This window comes from Lynx canadensis, chromosome B2 (assembly GCF_007474595.2).
Source record: "Lynx canadensis isolate LIC74 chromosome B2, mLynCan4.pri.v2, whole genome shotgun sequence".
NCBI classification, from domain to species: domain Eukaryota; kingdom Metazoa; phylum Chordata; class Mammalia; order Carnivora; family Felidae; genus Lynx; species Lynx canadensis.
The window spans coordinates 28,196,416-28,217,272 of NC_044307.1; the positions used below are offsets into that span (position 1 = coordinate 28,196,416).

The window sequence follows — 20,857 nt, forward strand, 5'->3', positions numbered from 1 at the left end:
ACCGACTGCGCCACCCAGGCGCCCTATTTAAGTATTTTTTAAAATGTTTATTTATTTTTGGGAGATAGAGAGACAGAGTGGGGGAGGGGCAGAGAGATTGAGGGAGACCCAGAATCTGAAGGAGGCTCCAGGCTCTGAGCCTGTCAGCACAGAGCCCGACGCAGGGTTCCAATCCACGAAGAGCGGGATCATGACCTGGGCCGAAGTCGGACACTCAACCGGCTGAGCCACCCAAGTGCCCCTAAAAAATATAAGTATTTTCATAAAAGCATAAATAATTTTATTTTGTTTATTCATCTTTCTAGCTTATTTCAAATATCTGGTTCTTGTTTACATAGCTAATGTTAGCTAATAAATACTTATTCAAAATTCACACTTCTAGTTTTGCTTTTAAAATATATTCTACTGTTTTACCTACTGTTTTGAATGATGTTAAAGTACACCAGAATTTTTGCCTGGAACCTGCTTAGGACAGTTGTGACACCCAAGAAAGTAAAGTGAGGTTAACAAAGAGTATGTTAAATATGTTTCCCTTCATTTAATTTAGATGAAATGATCCTCTTTAAATTAAGGAAATGCCCCTGTAGCAACTTTAAATATAGAGACACAGTAAGATCAAAAAGAACATTTTTATCTGTTGACACAGGTCTAATTCGTGAGGAATTTCTAATTCTGTCTTGATATAACCACCACCCCCTCCCCCCCCCCCCCCACCCCCTCCAGCTTTGGCATTGAAATTCTTCTGTGTGGTGTGCTTGAAAGGAATCCTATCCTGCCTGTGTCTGTGGAGGCTCCTGGCCCGTGTGTTTGGTCAACAAGCAACAGTGGGTGGTCGGGCTGCAGTGCAGGACAAGGGCCCGCTGTGCGCAGGAAAATGTGTTCAAAGGTGTTTAAGGGCGGTAAGGAAGTCAGCCGCCCTTCTGAGATTCCGGGGGCTATAGATCAGTGTTCTCCACACTATTGTAGACTGTGAGAAAACTTGCTGCAGGAGGCACGAAGGATGAGAAAATATAGTAAACTTATTCACCTGGTTCCACATCTGCAGGCTTCCCTTAAGAAAGGACTCTTCTGCCCTTTATGTTGTATAGTCTGTTAAATAAATATTGACTACTATTTGCATTGAAAATAGGGAAAACTTGCACAGCTTGAGTTGAAAGGATTTGATTGATACATGATAAGGTTTCCTGGAACTCTTTTGGAGTACTAGGTACAATAAGCATTTTCTACAAAATCAAATTCATTATCAGGTTTTTTTCCTTAGGAATCAATGTTTTAATGTAAACCATTAAGTTTTTGGGCCTAAGGGAAGATCTTTTCAGATCTTTTAAGAGCAAATTGTGAAAGATTGTTTATTTTCTTTTAGAAAAGTAATACATTTTAAACTTTTGATTATTTCTACGCTTGCAGCTTTATTCTTTTAGTGAAGTGACTAGGATTGTTTTATTAGTGTCCTATAGAAAATAACTTCTGCAGCTTTTGAAAACATCTTTTTCTTTTTCTCTTAATTAAAACAAATTTTCTGTTCTGTTTATATAGTATCCTTAAAAGGGTTTTTCTGATTTTATGTTTGTTTACAATTTGTTAATTTCTCCTACGTACTCACAATTAGAAAAAGTTCCTTTTGAGGTATAGAAGCTTTAACTGGAGAAATAAAACATAGATTTTTGATTGTCAGTAATTAAGAAGTTTAGTTATTATTTTTAAAAATTTTAAGTGTTTGAAAGTTTTTTTTTTCCCCAATATGCTTCTTCCAGCATCTGTAGATAAGCCGTGTATCTTTTTTTTTGATATATTGGTGAAACTGTAACTCAAATACTAGTTTGTAGAATTTAGAAGACATGGCTATATACCCTTTTAGTTCTAGGATTTTGTTTTTATCATTTTTCCTGCAAATACCACATAGGATTTTGGAACTAGAAGTACTGTAGTGTTGGTTCTCATGCTATCGGGTATGTTTCTGTGTGGAATTTTGTCTCCAGAGTAGTCTTTACACTGTTCCCCAGCTAACTGTTTATAGCCAAATAATTTTGATCTTATAAGCATTTATTCCTTTGAATGTATTTATTGGTTACCCTGCTTCGTGTCTTTAAAATAGCCAAGCTGTAACAAAATTCTGATGAATTTCAGAACAAATTCTGATGAATTTCAAAATAGGTTTCACTGTTACTTTTTTGTTGTCTTTATATTTTCTTTATATAATTTCCATTTAAGGCTTAATTTTCACATTTGCTCTGTAGAGGCAGACTTTTTATACATTTACATAACAACAGTAATCAGTGACCTAAGCTGTAGGAATAGTGAGCAAAAGAAACATATTTTCCATTTTATTCTCAGTGGTGATATAAAGTTTCAGATTTAAACTTCATATCTTAGAATCATTATTTTACAGCCAAAAAAGACTTTAAAATTTTTATAGTTTCAAGTCCTGATTTTTACAGGTGATGAAGCATTGGCCTATTATGACTCCTTCAGCTAGCTGTAGAATTCCATTCCAGTTGTAAAACCATGAGAATCCTGGGTTAATCCCTGCCTCAATTTCAAATATAGTGAACAGGGTGTTAGTATTAGCACAAATGAAGCCAGAAAGTGATAACCTTTCATCAAGGCTGCAATCCTACTTTTAACTTTTTTTCATCTAGAAAAAATTGTCGAAACAGTTAATTTCTGGAGAAAATTTACTGCCAAGAAAACAAATGATTTCTCATAACCTAATGCAGTATTGAGAAAGACATAGCCAAACACAATTTTACAAAAACTTTAGTCTCTGTCACCTGTAAAATGTTCCATTGCAAGCTAAAATTCTAATGAAAGAACTGAAGTTGTGTGTATACACTTGAACACCATCTTGTATGCAGGGGCAGATAACTTAGGTTGTCAGGGAAAACACACAAGTAAGTAACATAAGTTTCAGTTGCACATAAGTCAGAGCATGATTTTATGAAACTTCCTAATTATTCTCATTTATTTATTTTTTTTAATTTTTTTTTTTAACGTTTATTTATTTTTGGGACAGAGAGAGACAGAGCATGAATGGGGGAGGGGCAGAGAGAGAGGGAGACACAGAATCCGAAGCAGGCTCCAGGCTCTGAGCCATCAGCCCAGAGCCCGACGCGGGCCTCGAACTCACGAACCGTGAGATCGTGACCTGAGCTGAAGTCGGACGCTCAACCGACTGAGCCACCCAGGCGCCCCAGCTAATTATTCTCATTTAATAAACATATGTTTTGTATAATGTATGTATGTCTCATGAACACATCAAAAGATGTTGCTATCATTGTGTTGTAAAACAGCCAAGAAAATATGCTGATTTCTTGTAAGGTATTTTAAAGCCTTTTGTTGATTTGATGTTACAGAAATAGTTTTTCTCATTTTTTTGTTTTCTTTTTACTTATCGTCAAAACCACTTCATATTTGTAATAATTTTATAGTGTAGGAATGCCACATCATGTAATTTAAGTTTAAAAGGGCTGTCAATCCTCAAGGATTTTTTTTCTTTTGACACTTGATAGTAAATAGTTTCTGTTAAATGAGATTTAAAATGTTTTAATTTTCTCTTCAAAGGATAATCTTCCTAATTCCCTGTAAAATAACTAGTGATAAGACCTTTTCTTTGAGCAAAAAAAAAAAAAAAAATGTTAGAGAAATGCATTTGCGAGTTTAATGCCCACTGTTGAGTTTTCAGGGCTGATGAATGTGTGTGGTGCTGTTGCGCTATCTTCTGGTCACTCAGTAAAAATGCGTCTTACAGATTTGTTCCAGATGCTGGTTAGTCCTGAGGGTGTATATGCTGTTTTAACTCCCTGATGCTGTGCTACACTGGATGGTAATTTGACACTGCCAATTAAGAAATCAGTTCATGTTAAACTTTCTTTTCCTGATATAATAGAAAATGATGATATGGTTTCTAATAGAAGAAAAGCATATTCATAATATAATTTCTGTTATTAAAGGGGAAGATAAATCAGTGCTTTAACAGTTTCAAAATTCCAAGATTTACTTAAACTTCATAAATTACTTAAAATTAAACTATTTAAATTTAAGTTGTAAAGACATTATTTATGGGGAAAATCTTTTTCTGAGGATCTACTTGAATAATGATAATTATATTTTTCTGTAGGAATGGTACATAATGTATTTTTAGGAAACTAGGAAGTGTTTTCCTTCTTAATTAAAAATGTATAGTCTGGGGGGCGCCTGGGTGGCTCAGTCGGTTGAGTGTCCGACTTTGGCTCAGGTCATGATCTTGCGGTTTGTGAGTTTGAGCCCCGTGTTGGGCTCTGTGCTGATGGCTCAGAGCCTGGAGCCTGCTTCGGATTCTGTGTCTCCCTCTCTCTCTGCCCCTCCCCCGCTCATACTCTGTCTCTGTCTCTCTGTCTCTGTCTCTCTCTCTGTCAAAAATAAATAAACATTAAAAAAATTAAAATAAAATTAAAACGTATATTTCTGAAACCTTGAAGAGTAATTTGTAACATTTTAAAATTAAAATGTTCTAAGGGCTCCTGGGTGGCTCAGTCAGTTGGGCATCTAACTTTGGCTCAGGTCATGATCTCAAAGTTCGTGGGTTTGAGCCCCGCGTCGGGCTCTGGGCTGACAGCTCAGAGCCTGGAGTCTGCTTCGGATTCTGTGTCTCTCACTCTGTCTGCCCCTCCCTAGCTTGCACTCTGTCTTTCTCTTTCTCAAAGGTGAATAAATATTTTTAAAAAAATTTTTTTAAGTAAAACATTCTTTGTACCTTTTTATATAAAATTTTATTTATATTATAATTTTAATGTAAATACTTATTGTGATGCTAAATAAGTTTGGTCTTCTTTATATTTCCTATTAAAGTATGTCAGAAAATTGATATTATAATACTAATTTCCTGAATTCTATAGTTAATAGCAGTGGCAACTGTGTAACTGCAAAGGAAAATGTCATATCATTAAAGCTTCTACACACAACTTCTTTAATACAGAAAACAATCAATTATAAAAATACTGTTTCTCCATTGTATTTTTTTACTCTTTATCACATATCATTTATTTTGTTTTCCAAAGTAGAAATGCAGGTAAATAAATTATTTATATTTAGCACTTTAGTAGAACATAGTATTTCTTCAATAAAATTCTGTTCCACTAAAAAATCTGTTCAAATGATTTAATTTCTATTTTTACAATCCCTACCTTAGTAGAATTTGTGAGAATACAAGGAAATAGCTCATAGTGTATCATGTTAAGTGGCTCATGTTAGGAGGAGCTTGTGAAGGCAGGTTCTCCATAGCATGTTTTTACTGTATTTTTTTATTTATTGCTTTATTTTTTTGCCTCCACTACCAGAATGTAAACATTTTGAGAGCAGGGCCTTGTCTATTATTCATCACCTTATCCTCAGGGTCTACAGTTACTGGCACATAGGAGGTACTCAATAAATATTTGTCAGTGTTACTGAATAACTAATATTATCAGTGGCACAGATATGTTTTATCTTTTGTATCTGAAAACAAATCTATAAGCTTTTATTATTCTACTAAGTTATAAAAGAAGGAATAGAGTTCTTACTGAATAATTTAGTACCAGTCACTCAGTATATATTGAGGGAATTATTTGCAGAAGGTCCAGTGATTATGGACACAGATCTAATATTTAATCCTTACACCTGAGAATATAGTATTTTGATTTGGAAACAGGAGTAACTTGACTGTTAATGAACATCAGAAGGTAGAATGTCAAGTCAGTTGAATTAGGTTACTTTTCACTTGTGTCAGAAGGCAGAGAAGATAGGTAACACTTTGAGTTGGAATAAGAGGTGACTTCATGGAGCAGCTGTAATTCAAGTCCTATTTTTTTTTTTTTTATTTTTAATGTTTATTTATTTTTGAGAGAGACAGAGCACAAATGGGGGAGGTGCAGAGAGAGAGGGAGACAGAATCCAAAGCAGGCTCTAGGCTCTGAGCTGTCAGCACAGAGCCTGACACAGGGCTTAACCCCACGAACCGTGAAATCATGACCTGAACCAAAGTCTGAAGCCCAACTGACTGAGCCACCCAGGCACCCCTCAAGTCGCGTTTTTAAGAATGAGAGTTTAAGTGGGTGGACAGGAAGGATAGGTGAGGCCTTTCAGGTGGAGAGGGTAGGATATAAGGCAGAAAAATGTAAGATGATTTTTCATAGGGAGAATATGTAAATGTCCTATGCATGGCAAATTCTCTGTAAATGTGTTGAATTCAATTTGTTTTGAACATCTTTGGATGCCCAACTAAAGAGCTCAAAGTGGTGTGGATGCCTCTACAGACTGACAAGGCAAATGTTACCACCTAAAGCCAATGTCTTACTAACTCATTAAGCAACATGGGATACTAATAGTTCTTGATATCCATTTTAGGAAAAAATGTTTCCTGGTTTTTAGAATAATTTGGGTTGGATTTATTTTTTTAATTTTTTTTTAATGTTTATTTATTTTTGAGAGAGAGAGAGAGAGAGACAGAGCATGAGCGGGGGAGGGGCAGAGAGAGAGGGAGACACAGAATCTGAAACAGGCTCCAGGTTCTAAACTGTCAGTACAGAGCCTGATGTGGGGCTAGAATTCACAGGGTGCCAGCTCATGACCTGAGCCAAAGCTGGACATTTAATTGACTGAGCCACCCAGGCACCCCTGGGTTGGATGTCTAAGGGTTTTGTGGAAGACTTCTGAGAAGAGAATCAAGAAAGCACTATTTTGGTGATATTAATCCAGACAGTAAAGAGAGTTTCTGGACAGTAGTAAAATGTTAGGCTTCTGGAATATTAACAGTGTGAGGTGGGAAGGATCCAAATTAGGCGGCTCGCATCAGGAATAGAAATAGGGGATCAAATCCCACATACCAAAGAAATCATAGGATTTGGAGATTTAAATTTTACAGGAAAGTTAAAGATTTATGCTGTAAGTCTGCTCCATTAAAAGAATCAGAACTCCGTGACTTCCAAGCGCCAAGTTGTTTTTCAAAAAAGGATTTCTCATCCTGATTTTTATGTGTAGACTTTGTCCCACCCTTGCCCCTGCCAGTATTGCTGAATATTCATTCTAAAATGAAACATAAGTTTCTTTCATGGTTTGTTACCTCTCTGTATTAAGCCAAAGAAGTGGATTGAATCCTACAAATCTGTCATGGTGGGAATGACTTTTAAAAGTTATTAAGAGAAAACATTTTTTTATTTTGCTTAGTGAATGTTTTATTTAAAAGAATGGAACAATTGATCAAGAAATAACTCTGAGAAGCAGTTCATTACATCAACTAAATAAGAATATATGGAATGTATGGAAATGTCACCTCTCTTCTAGGTACCCCAGGCCTTCACAGTCCCATGTTGGATCTGGACAGTGATACACGTCCCTTGGTGTTGGGTCATCTTAGTCAGACAGCGTCATTAAAGAGGGGCAGCAGCTTTCAGTCTGGTCGAGATGACAGTAAGTATCTCTCTCTACTCCTACTTTGTCTTTTACATTTGTACTTCTATAATTTCAGACATTTTTGTCTTGGAAATTTTCCTTGTGTTGCTGCTGCTAAGTATTACCAACCTTCACAGGTGAATGTATATTCAACATACACAGTTAAAGTCTACTTTAATTTTTCCTGTGGTTGACTTTTAAAAAATATGCTACAGAAAATATTTTGTGAGAAATTCTTTAAGATGACATTTGTAATAAAAGTAATCTCTATAGTCAGTACAGAGAAACACCTTTTGTATGCATTTTAAAACTTGGTTTAGAAAGAAGGGTTAATAATATATTAATTACTAATCATTTTTTCCTGAGAATAAAGTATCTTGAATTGTAACTATATTACATTTCCTTTGTAAAGTTGATATTTACCTATTGTTTATTTACCTGTGTGAGATATAAAATATATCGGTTATAATGCATTTGGGTACCAGTTAAATGCTGTTAGTCACTAGTTATTTATAACCTCAATAACAAATCTAAGAAATCCAAATAGGGTGGGGCGCCTGGCTGGTTCAGTTAGTAGAGCATGTGACTCTTGATCTCGGGGTTGTGAATTCAAGGCACATGTTGGGTGTAGAGATTACTTAAGAATAATTTTTTTTTTTTTTTAAAGAAAGAAATCCAAATAGGCTAATAGAAATATCTTACTTTATATTAAAAGTAAATACCTCAAAGTTTCTTTTAAGGTATTTTATGTTATTCTTATAAGTATTGGAGTTTACTTTTTTGTGTGTGATTTTTTAAATTTTTTTAATGTTTACTTATTTTTGAGACAACAAGAGGGAGAGAGACAGAACATGAGTGGGGTAGGGCAGAGAGAGAGGGAGACACAGACTCTGAAGCAGGCTCCAGGCTCTGAGCTGTCTGCATAGAGCCTGACGTGGGTCTCAAACCCACAAACCGTGAGATTATGAACTGAGCTGAAGTCGGACACTTAACTGACTGAGCCACCAAGGCGCCCCTCTGTTTTTTTTTTTAAAGAAATTTTTCTTTACGTTGGTGAGAAAACAGTTGTTCCTTATTTTTCTTTGGAGTGGAGGCATTCTCCATGACAGACTGATCTTTGAGACCCAGTGGTCCATATATGTAGAATGTCTATATACTGTGTATATGTAGAATACATGGAAGTGCAGTAAGCCAGGCCACTCAGAGAGCTTGTTCAGCATCAGAGCCAACAAGGACTTGGTTCAGCATAGGGTGTTTTCACTTTAATTTCCCAGCAAATAGTCTTGCAAAGAATATATGAGATAAGGATACTAGTTGAATTTCTCACAATAGTGTTATATAAGTAATGATCAATATAGCTGCATGGAGGAGCTCAAACCTTTGAAACACTAATTTGGGGGAAGATATCATAACAGTCTACTTGCCACCACATGAGGCACGTGTTTCAGTGCTTCAGTTTTTAGATTTTCTTCTCCTATTTATTATCATTGGCCCATCATGCACTGGGCTGTGGTCTATGCTATGTAGCATGCTGCCTGCCATTTGGAAAACAGTGCTTATCTGTATTTGTTTTGTCTCTTTCAGCTCTGTCTCAAGATGAAAAATACCTCTAATTTCATTAGACTCATATCACATTATCATTAGGACTCCTTTCATTGGTTGTCTGTTCAATTGTAGACTCCATGAAGGCAAAGACCTGTTCTGTTCATTCAGTATTAGTGGTCAGCATCATAGATAGACGTTATGGTATAGCCACAGGATTAAGACACAGGACACTTAATAAATATTGGCCAAATAGACAAGTACAGTTTGTAATGTACCCCTAAATAAAGAACTATGCCTTTCACGTATGTGACAACAATTTAAAGCTTTTCCCCCCAACTCATAGACAAAGGGCTAATATACCTAAGAGGTAAAGAGGCTCTGTAGGCCACAGATAGGAAGTCTGAATGGCTCTTAAGTATATGAAGGCAGGTATTCAGCCTCACAGTAAAAATTTAAAAGGCTATGAAGAACGATGGGATGTGAGTTTGGCAAAATCCCTAAATTTTTATTGTTTTAGGTTTTATGTATTTGGTTTGTTCATTGGTAAGATTATAAAGAAGCTTATATGTGTTTATGTGTGTTGCTGGTGGGTGTGTAAAGAATCCCTGTAGAGGACAGTTTAATAATACTTATCAAAATCACAACTTCATGTACTCTTGGACCTAGAAGTTCTTGTTCTGAGAATTTATTCTACACTGATACTTGCATATGTGCTAAATGTTGTAGGTAAAAAGTTATTGATTAAAACACTTATTTTGTTTTTTTTTTTTGAAGTACTAATTTTAATGACAAAACATTGGAAACAGTCTTATCCATTAAAAGGGAATTTTTAAAAATTATCATACATACAAAATATGAAATACATTTGACCCTTGAACAACTCTGGTTTGAACTGTGTAGGTCTACTTATACACAAATTTTGTTCAGTAAATATATTGGAAAATTTTTTGGAGACTTGTGACAATTTGAAAAAACTCTTAAGATGAACCAGGTATCATTGAAATACAGAAAAAATTAAAAAGGTATTATTGTAAGGGTACAGTATAATACATATAACACATAAAATATGTATTAATTGACTGCTTTATGTAATTGGTAACTTTCCTGGTCAACAGTAGGCTATTAGTAGTTCAGTTTTTGGGGAGTCAGAAGTTATTCATAGATTTTTGACTGTGCAGGGGATCGGTGTCTCTAGCCTCTGTATTGTTCAAGGGTCAGCTGTACACAAATGTATTTGTGGGGGGAAAAAAAGAAACATTTTATGTACGAATAGGGAAGAACTTCAGGATCCACTGTTAAATGAAAAAAAGGCCAAGTGTCAAAAGATTGTGTTGAGTTTGCTTTCATTTGTGTGAAAGAACATTTGGGTGGGTGGGTGGGGAGAATATGTATTTATATTTGCTTGTGTATATAAAAGACATTTCAGAAAGAATCACAAATGACTAATAACAGTGGTTTCTTATGGCTGCAGCTGGGAACTGGGCAAATGGAGAACTAGTGGGAGATAGACTTTGTTCTGTATACCTTTTAAGTTTTCTTTTCCAACCACATCTTGTCTTTTTAAAATACTACGAAACATTTATAATAAATAAAATCCATCTCCCTCCTCCCCACCCCCCCCAGAATAACAACAGTAATTATAGCAACAAAACTTTTTGCCTAGGAGTAATTTGAAAGGAAGCTGACAGTTGATAAAGGAGTTACTAAAGTTCTCTTATCTGGCCGAATTGAAATTGCTGAATAGAAGTTAGAAGTTGACCCCAGAAGTTCTCCTGATCATTGCTGTGAAACTGGACAGTGGGGATGCCTCTGCCTGCTCCTGCTGGAGGCTGTGAAACAGAACAGCAGGGCCAGGAAGCAAGGCATGGAGGAAGAAGGAAACAGGAAAGAATGCAATAAAGAAAAAGGAAAGAGATTGGAAGTGATTAATGCTCTTTAAATTACTAATTTGTTTTTATTCCAATGAACTTATTCCCATAAGAAATCTATAAGATGTTATTTCCCACTTGCAACAATAACTGCATTAAATGATATGTAACCCAAGAGACTTCAGTATTTTTATTTTTTCTTAAATTTCTTTGTCATGGGAAGTTATTCATTATATGATTATACTTGAATATGTTCCTTTTACATGGTGAAAATTCAGTAATGAATCAAGTTACCATAGTGGCATTTCCTTTTTTTTTTTTAATTTTTTAGATGTTTATATATATTTTTTGAGAGAGATAGCATGCACACATGGCGCAAGCTGGGAAGGGGCAGAGAGAGAAGGACATACAGAATCTGAAGCAGGCACCAGGCTCTAGATTGTCAGCACAGAGTTGGATGTGGGGCTCGAACTCAAGAACTGTGAGTTCATGACCTGAGCCGAAGTCAGACACTTAACTGACTGAGCCACCCAGGCACCCCCATACAGTGGTATTTCCAACTGGTTGATATTTGCCTCAAATTTAAGGCTAATTGGCCTTGCCCTGACTTTGCCTTACTTTGCTGTTTGAGGGTAGGACTTTTGAGGGAAGTAGAACATCCTGAAGACAAGGTTGAAAAGCCAAAGCATCCTCCTTCTCCTGCTGTGCCCTCCAGACCAGTCTGCCATGCCCCTTTGAGAAAAACAGGAACCTCTGGTTAAAATGTATTCTGTGTGCTGGCAGGCTTTGGTAGTGTGATGTGGAAAAGAACATTTACTGATATTGGTCTATCAATAAATTAAAGCTCTGTAGCCAAAGTGGGACAAAGTGCAACACATTTTTAGGTGGGGGAGCAGTAATATGTTGAAACCAATTTTTATTCTTGACTCAAAGTATATTCATAGTATTTTCCCCCCTTAGCATGGAGATACAAAACTCCTCACCGGGTGGCATTTGTTGAAAAACTGACCAAGCTTGTTTTAAGTCAGCTGCCTAACTTCTGGAAACTCTGGATTTCATATGTTAATGGAAGCCTTTTCAGTGAGGTATGTATACAAATTTGACTGTAGATGTCGCTAAGTCATTGTGAATTAATTTCTAGTCTTAAAAAATTTTAGATTTCTAAGTGACTTTTTAAAAACTTGAGTCCCAAAGCCTATTAATATTGTCAGATGTTTTAAGATTAATTAAGAGTTCTATAAAGCTCTAACACTTCATAGCTGTATGATCTTAAACAAGTTACTTCATTGTTCTGAGAGTATTCTCAAATGTAAAAAGAGAGTAGGGGTATCTGTCTCAAAAGGTGGTCATGAGGATTAAATGAGAGTCAGTTAAAGAAAAAAAGAAAATGTGAAATATCTTCAAAGATTTAGAGTTGAATAGATTGCCAGTTAGGTAAAATTATAGATGAAATTATTGTACAGTTGATTATGAACAAATGGTAAAACGAAGATAAAGGTAAAAGGAGCTTGCACATGGGTCTGAAATAACCCATGTAATTTTGGAGGTTTCTAGCTGGAAAGAATTAAATGATCTTGTTTTCTAGCCCACTGTGATCAGCGCATAGAAGCTATTGCATTTAAATTTTCAAAAGTTGCACATTCACTTAGTGTCTTAATCATAATATAATTGGTAGCATAGAAATTATGAACAGAAAGTAATTGATGAAATTTTGGGGTGATGGTGGGGTCTTGGTCATAGCCAACGACCAAGAAAGAATTCTTGAAGATGTCTTTGGTGCAAAAAGGTGATTTTATTAAAGCATGGGGGGAGAGGACCCATGGGCAGGAAGAGCTGCACTGGGGTCCTGAGGGATAACTCATTATATTCCCTCAGGCTGGGAGGGAGTCAGGGACAGAATAAGTCTCTAAGAAATTTTGGAAGCAAGGTTTTCAGGACCTCAGAGGGGCTAGCTGTTGCTGGGGAAACACCCTTATCACCATTTTATAAAACCTCAGTCAGGAGACCCTTCAGATGCATATCAGGGGCCATAAGCTTGGAGCATGATTGCCAGCATATGTCCTGGAGCAGTTGAGATAAAGGAAGTAGATTTACAGGATCCTCAGGAGGTTGAGACAATGTTAAGTCAAGGTTCTCTTTTGCCCCTAGCAAAGTGTCATCATGGAGGCAGCTGAGCTCCTAAAGCTAGGTCACTCTGCTGGTTTCAGGGACTTGTCAATGGGCTGCAGGCAGTAAGGGAATTTAATTTTTCATTTGCCTTAGTTGCAAGCATTTAAACCCCTTTCCTTTGTTCTTGGGTAGCTGGGAGTGTCCAGGAATATCACACAGATACCACCTGGGGTAGGGGTGGGGTGCTATCTTGTGCTTTGCCCCTCAGCCTGCGGCATTCTCCCTCCACAGTGATGACTGATTTTTGTGTGTAGCACACGGAATTCAGACTCATCATTCCAGACTCTCAGTTCAAGTGCCCCATGAAAAGCCCCCAGGCCCTGGAGTGTAGACACTAATGCCCTTCGCCTTCAGCTGCCAAAGAGGCCCCACCTGTAACAAGGAGAAGACAGCTCTGGTTTTGTCTCTCTACAGAGAACTCCTTTTGTCCCTGGGAGCTGGGACAGGTAGAGATCTTCATGAGGATAATGACTATTTCTTGCTCTTTTATACTTGCATAGAAATAGAACATAGAAATTGGATATGGAAAGGGCTAACTGGTTTTGGTATTTTGGATGTAAGCACACCTTTGTGGTTCAAGACCTCTTCTCCTTCATGGAAAGTGGTTGGGTGTCTTGGTACTCCAGGGGTCCATCTTTTCTCTTTTGACCCATGGACATTTATTCACGCGACTTCTAAAAGAAATAGAATTATTCTCTGGAGCAATTTGTTTTCCTTTGTATGTTTAATTCTCATTGGTTCACTGACTCTTTTAAACCAGGTAGATCCTTGTTTGTATGAATGGTTAGTTATCTAAACCATAAAATTTCCTTGGTGTATGAAAAATGGAAAAACTATAGTGTATGACAAAACTCCTTAATGCATAAAAACTGAGCTCTTAAGCATGAGTTATCACCATATTTTTTTCTTCCTTTTCAGCAGTGTATTAGTTACTGTGCTTTATAACATTAAAATATTATAGCATTAAATAATGAATGTCTTCTGTCTTTTTGTATCACTTGATTATACAAAAACTCTATTGAAAAGTTAACTATACAGGGAAGTGAGTCTTCCATAAGATAAATGTAGAGTTTGGCTGCCCTTGATAAATGCAGAGTTGCTTGTTGCTACTGAGGATGAGAATGCTTTATTTTTTTTTTTCTACAAATTTTTATTTAAATTTTAGTTAGTTAACATGCAGTATAATACTGGTTTCTGGTGTAGAATTTAGTGATTCATCACTTACATATAATACCTGGGGCTCATCACAAGTGCCCTCCTTAATACTCATCTATTTAAACCATTCCACTGCCCTACCTCCTCCCCTTCTGCCTACTTCCCTAACCATCAATTTGTTCTCTATAGTTAAGAGTCAGTTTCTTGGTTTGCCTCTCTTTTCTCCTCCCATGTTCATTTGTTTTGTTTCTTAAATTCCACGTATGAGTGAAATCATATTATATTTGTCTTTCTCTGACTGACCTATTTCACTTAGCATAATACTGTCTACCTCCATCCACATTCTTGCAAATGGCAAGATTTCATTCATCTTTATGGCTGAATAATATTCCATTTTGTGTATGTGTACACATACACACGCACACACACATACATACACACGCACACACACACCAAATCTTCTTTATTTTTTTTATCTTTGTAAATTTTTATTTAAATTCTAGTTAGTTCACATATAGTATAATATTGGTTTCAGGAGTAGACTTTGCTGATTCATCACTTACATATAATACCCAGTGCTCCTCACAATAAATGCCCTCCTTAATACCCATCACCCATCTAACCCGTCTGCCACCAACCTCTGATCAACCCTCAGTTTGTTCTCTGTCATTCAAAGTCTCTTGTGGTTTGTTTCCCTCTTTTCTCTCCACTCCCCTTCCCATATGTTCCTCTGTTTTGTTTCTTAAATTCCACATATGAGAGAAATCATATAATATTTGTCTTTCTCTGACTTACTTCACTTAGCATAATACTCTTTGGCTCCTTCCACATCATTGCAAATGGAAGATTTCATTCTTTTTGATGGCTGGGTAATATTCCATTGCATGCACACATGTGTGCATGCACACACACACACACACACACACATATATGTATGTCACATCTTTATCCATTCAGCAGTCGGACATTTGGGCTCTTTCCATAGTTCGGCTGTCGATAATGCTGCTATAAACATCAGGGTGCATATGTCTCTTAGAATCTGGATTCTTTATCCTTTACCATGTCTACTTTATCCATTCATCAGCTGATAGACATTTGGACTCTTTTCCATAATTTGGCTATTGTTGATAATACTGCTATAAACATTGGGGTGCATGTGCCCCTTCGAATTAGTATTTTTGTATCCTTTGGGTAAATACCTAGTAGTGCAATTGCTGGATTGTAGGGTAGTTCTATTTTTAACTTTTTGAGGAACCTCCATACTGTTCTCTCAGTGGCTGCACCAGTTTGCATTCCACCCAACAGTGTAAGAGGGTTCCCCTTTCTCTGCATCCTCACCAATACCTCTTGCTACCTGTGTTGTTAATTTTAGCCATTCTCAGTGGTGTGAGGTGATATCTTATTGTAGTTTGGTTTGTATTTCCCTTATGATAAAGATGGTGGGCATGTTTTCCTGTGTCTGTTAGGCATCTGTATGTGTTCTCTGGAAAAACATTTATTCATGTCTTCTGCCCATTTTTTAACGATTATTTGTTTTTTGAGGTGTTGTGTTTTATAAGTGCTTTATAGATTTTGGATACTAACTCTTTATCCAGTATGTCATGTGCAGATATCTTCTCCCATTCTGAAGGTTGACTTTTAGTTTTGTTGATTGCTTATTGATTGTGCAGAAGCTTTTTATTTTGATGAAATCCCAATAGTTTATTTTGCTTTTGTTTCCCTTGCCTCAGGAGATATATCTAATAAGTTGCTACAGCTGATGTCAGAGAGTTTCTCCTTTAGGATTTTAATGAGTTCCTGTCTCACATTTAGGTCAATCATCCATTTTGAATTCATTTTTGTGTATGGTGTAAGAGAGTGGTCCAGTTTCTTTCTTTTGGATGTTGCCGTCCAGTTTTCCCAACACCATTTGTTGAAGAGACTGTCTTTTTTCCATTGGATACTCTTTCCTGCTTTGTTGAAGATTGACTATATAGTTGTAGGTTCATTTCTGGATTTTCTATTCTGTTCCATTGATCTATGTGTCTCTTTTTGTGCCATTACCATACTGTCTTGATGACTATAGTTTTGTAGTATAATTTGAAATCTGGAATTGTGATGCCTCAAGCTTTGCTTTTATTTTTCAAGATTTCTTTGGCTATTTAAGTTCTTTTGTGCTTCTGTACAAATTTTAGGATTGTTTGTTGTAACTTTATGAAAATTCCAGTGGTATTTTGATAGGGATTGCATTAAATGTGTAGATAGATTTCTGTGGGGAGTATAGACACTTTAACAATGTTTGTTCTTCCCATCCATGAGCATGGAATGTTTTTCCATTTCTTTGTGTTATTTTTATTTTCCCTCATCAGTGTTTTTTTATAGACCTTTTACCTCTTTGGTTAAATTTATTTCTGGGTATCTTGTGGTTTTTGGTGCAATTGTAAATCAGATCAATTCTTTAATTTCTATTTCTGCTGCTTCATTATTGGTGTATAGAAGTGCAACAGCTTTTTGTACATTGATTTTTTAAAAAAATTTTTATTATGTTTATTTATTTTTGAGAGAAAGAGAGAGACAAAGTGAGAGTGGGGGAGAGGCAGAGAGTGAGGGAGACACAGACCCAAAGCAGGCTTCAGGCTCTGAGCTGTCAGCACAGAGCCCGGTGCAGGGCTGGAACCCACAAACCGTGAGATCATGACCTGAGCCGCAGTCGGATACCTAACTGACTGAACCACTCGGGCGCCCCTGTACATTGATTTTGTATCCTGTGATTTTACTGAATTTGTGTATCAGTTCTAGCAATTTTTTGCTGGAGTCTTGATTTTCTGTATATGTCATCAGCAGTGAAAGTTTGACTTCTTCCTTACCTATTGGGATGCCTTTTATTTCTTTTTGTTGCCTGATTGCTATGGCTAGGACTATGTTAAATAACTGGTGAGAGTCCACATCCCTGTCTCATTCTTGACTATTGAGGAAAAGCTCTGAGTTTTTTCCCATTGAAGATGCTATTAGCTGTGCGTTTTTCATATTGGCCTTTATTATGTTGAAGTTCATTCTAAATCAACTTTGTTGAGGGCTTTTATCATGAAAGCAATGTTGTACTTTGTCAAATGCTTTTCTGCATCTACTGAAAGGATCATATGGTTTTTATCCTTTCTTTATTAATATCTGTATCATGTGGATTGATTTGCGAATATTGAGCCACCTTATAGCCCAGGAATCAACCTCACTTGATCATGCTGAATGATTCTTTTAATGCACTGTTGGATTTAATTTGTATTTTGTTGAGAATTTTTCATCCATGTTCATCAAAGATACCAACCTGTAGTTCTCTTTTTTAGTGGAGTCTGTCTGTTTTTGGAATCAGAGTAATGCTGATCTCATAGAATGAATTTGGAAATTTTCCTTCCATTTCTGTTTTTCAGAATAGTTTGAGAAGAATAGGTATTAACTCTTCTTATTTTATTATTATTTTTTTAATGTTTATTTATTTTTGAGAGAGAGACAAAGCACTAGTAGGAGAGGGGCAAAGAGAGAGAGAGGAAGACACAGAATCTGAAGCAGGTTCCAGGCTCCGAGCTGTCAGCACAGAGCCCGATGCAGGGCTTGAATGGAAACTGTGAGATCGTGACCTGAACTGAAGTCAGACACTTAACTGAGTCACCCAGGTGCTCCTTAACTCTTCTTTAAATATTTGGTAGAATTCCCCCTGTGAAGCCATCTGGCCCTGGAATTTTGTTTGTTGGGAGATTTTGATAACTGATTCAGTTTCTTTGCTGGTTATCAGTCTGTTCAAGTTTTCTGTTTCTTCCAGTTTTAGGTTTGGTAGTTATATATTTCTAGGAATTTATCCATTTCTTCTAATTTGTTGACATTTAATTTTCATAATATTCTCTTATAATTGTTTGTATTTCTGTGGTGTTGGTTATTTGTCCTCTTTCATTTGTGATTTTATTGATTTGGGTCTTTTTTCTTTTTGATAAGCCTGGTTAGGGGTTTATCAATTTTATTAATTTTTTCAAAGAACCAGCTCCTGGTTTCATCGATCTGTTCTATTGTTTTTTAGTTTCTATATCATTTACTTCTGTTCAAATCTTTATTATTTCCCTTCTTCTGCTGGCTTTAAGTTTTGTTTGTTGTTCTTTTTCTAGCTACTTTAGGTGTAAGGTTAGGTTGTTTATTTGAGACTTTTCTTGCTTCTTGAGGTAGGCTTGTATTGCTATATACTGCCCTCTTAGGATGACTTTTGCTGCATTCCAGTGGTTTTAGATAATCATGTTTTCATTCTCATTTGTTTCCATGTATTATTTTTATTTCTTCTTTGACTTACTGGTTGGCCAATTCATTCTTTAGTAGGATGTTGTTTAATCTCTTTGTATTTGTCATCTTTCCAGATTTTTTTCTTGTGGATGACTTCAAGTTTCATTTCATTATGATCAGAAAATATGCATGGTATGATTTCACATTTTTTGTATTTGTGAGGCCTGATTTGTGACCTAGTATGTGATCTATTCTGTAGAATGTCCCATGTGCACTTGAAAATAATGTTTTCTGCTGCTTTGGGATGAAATGTTCTGAATATATTTGTTAAGTCCATCAGGTCCAGTATGTCGTTCAAAGACACTGTTTTCTTGTTGATTTTGTGCTTAGATTATCTGTCCATTGATGTAAGTTGGGGGTGTTAAAGACCCCTACTATTATTATGTTATCATCAAAGAATTCCTTTATGTTTGTTACTAATTGTTTTACATATTTGGGCACTTTCATGATGCGGGCATAAATTTTTACAATTGTTGTGTCTTCTGTTTGATAGTCCCCTTTATTATGATATAGTGGCTTTTCTTTTTTTTTTTTTAATCTCTTGTTATAGTCTTTGGTTTAAAATCTAGTTTGTCTGTTATAAGTATTCCTACTCTGGCTTTCTTTTACAGTCCATTTACATGATAAATGTTTCTCCAGCCCCTCACTTTCAATCTGCACATGTCATTAGGTCTAGAATTAATCTCTTGTAGGCAGCATATAGATGGGTTTGGTTGTGGGTTTTTTTTTTTTTTAATCCATTCTGATACCCTATGTCTTTTAATCAAAAGAGCATTTAGTCCATTTACATTTAGAGTAATTATTGATAGATATGTATTTAGTGCTATTTTATTACCTGTTTTGCCATTGTTTCTGGAGATTTTCTCTGTTCCTTCTAGTCTTTCTTTCTTTTGGTATTTCCTTCCCACTCAAAGAGTCCCCTTTAATATTTCTTGCAGGGCTGGTTTAGTGTTCACAGAATCCTTTAGTTTTTCTTTGTCTGGGAATCTCTTTATCTCTCCTTCTATTCTAAATGATAGCTTTGCTGGGTAGATTATACTTGGCTGCAAATTTTTCCCATTCAGCATGTTGAATATATTATGCCCCTCCCTTCTGGCTTGCCAAGTTTCTGTGGTGAGATCTGCAGCTAGCCTTATGGGTGTTCCATTGTAGTATAGGGACTTCTTTTGTCTTCTTTTAGGATTTTTTGCTATCACTATATTTTGTAAATTTAACTACAGTATATCTTGGGGTTGGTCTGCTTTTGTTGATTTTGATGGGAGTTCTCTCTTACTCCTGGATCTGGATGTCTGAATAAGGATCACTTATTCATTCCTGTGTTTCTTCCATTCTTGTGGTCATTTTATCCAGTCTGTTTTGAATCTCAGTTGCTGCATTTTTCATTTCTGACTGGTTGTTTTTTATCTCTCTTATCCTGTGGTAAGAGTCCCCTTGATGTCTTCCATACTCTTCTCAAGCCCAGCAAGTATCCTTTTCACTGTTGCTTTAAATTCTGCATCAGGCATATTATTTATGTTTTGATTAGATCTCTGGCTGTGACCTTTTCTTGTTCTTTCTTTTGGGATGAATTCCTCCATCTGTGTACTTTATCTGGGTCTCTGTCTTCTCCTGCTCCTGAGAGTGATGGCTTTATGAAAGAGTAGTCCTATAATGTCCATGGCCTGGAGCTTTAGGAAGTGTCTCTGGTGTGTACTGCATGTACTCTGCTGCTGTATTTTGTCTGCTTTATCCCTCAGGTCAGTTGTCTACAGAGTTTCCCCTGTCTGCATCAGAGAGTGTTTGGACCTTGGCCAAAGCGTGTCCAGTTTTAACTAGGTGTGCTCTGGTCTATTTGTTAAATGAGATCTGATACTATTTCCACCACACCTAACGTTTTGAAGAACTCTATCGTTAGTAGATGTAGTGCGTGTGGGGGTTTGTGCCGGTCTTCTGAGGAAGGGGCCTACTGTGCTGGTTCTTAGGTATACTTGCCCAAGAAAAGCAGTACCAGTAGAGTGCAGGGGGATAAGACTTGGTGTAAGTAGGTGAGGCAGCCAGTTTTGGGACTGTGCTGTTTACTGAAGTTGGTTTATGCTGAGGGAGAGGGGAGGGAAAATGGTGCTAGCCAGCTTCTTTGTCTCCAGAGAGTGGTCTCCATGCTTGCTGGTCTTGGAGAAGCACTCCCAGAAGAGTGAATAATTTCCCCCTCATTCATTCCAGGGGTTTTTCAGATTGGTGTTTTCTTTTTTTCTAAATTTTTTTTTAATGTTTTTATTTATTTTTGAGACAGAGAGAGACAGAGCATGAGCAGGGGAGGGGCATAGAGAGAGGGAGACACAGAATCCGAAGCAGGCTCCAGCCTCTGAGCTGTCAGCACAGAGCCCGACGCGGGGCTCGAACTCACAGACTGTGAGATCATGACCTGAGCCGAAGTCGGA

At 36.6% G+C, this 20,857-nt stretch overlaps 1 protein-coding gene across 3 annotated transcripts in view; it reads left to right on the forward strand.

Moving 5' to 3' along the window:
* Positions 1 to 20,857, forward strand: part of EXOC2 (exocyst complex component 2) — a 285,414-nt gene that overhangs the window by 121,651 nt on the left and 142,906 nt on the right. For all 3 annotated transcript variants that reach the window (XM_030314971.1, XM_030314969.1, XM_030314970.1), the window contains 2 exons: positions 7,297 to 7,422; positions 11,778 to 11,902. In XM_030314971.1, coding sequence (XP_030170831.1) covers positions 7,297 to 7,422; positions 11,778 to 11,902 — 251 coding nt within the window. The remainder of the gene's footprint in view (positions 1 to 7,296; positions 7,423 to 11,777; positions 11,903 to 20,857) is intronic.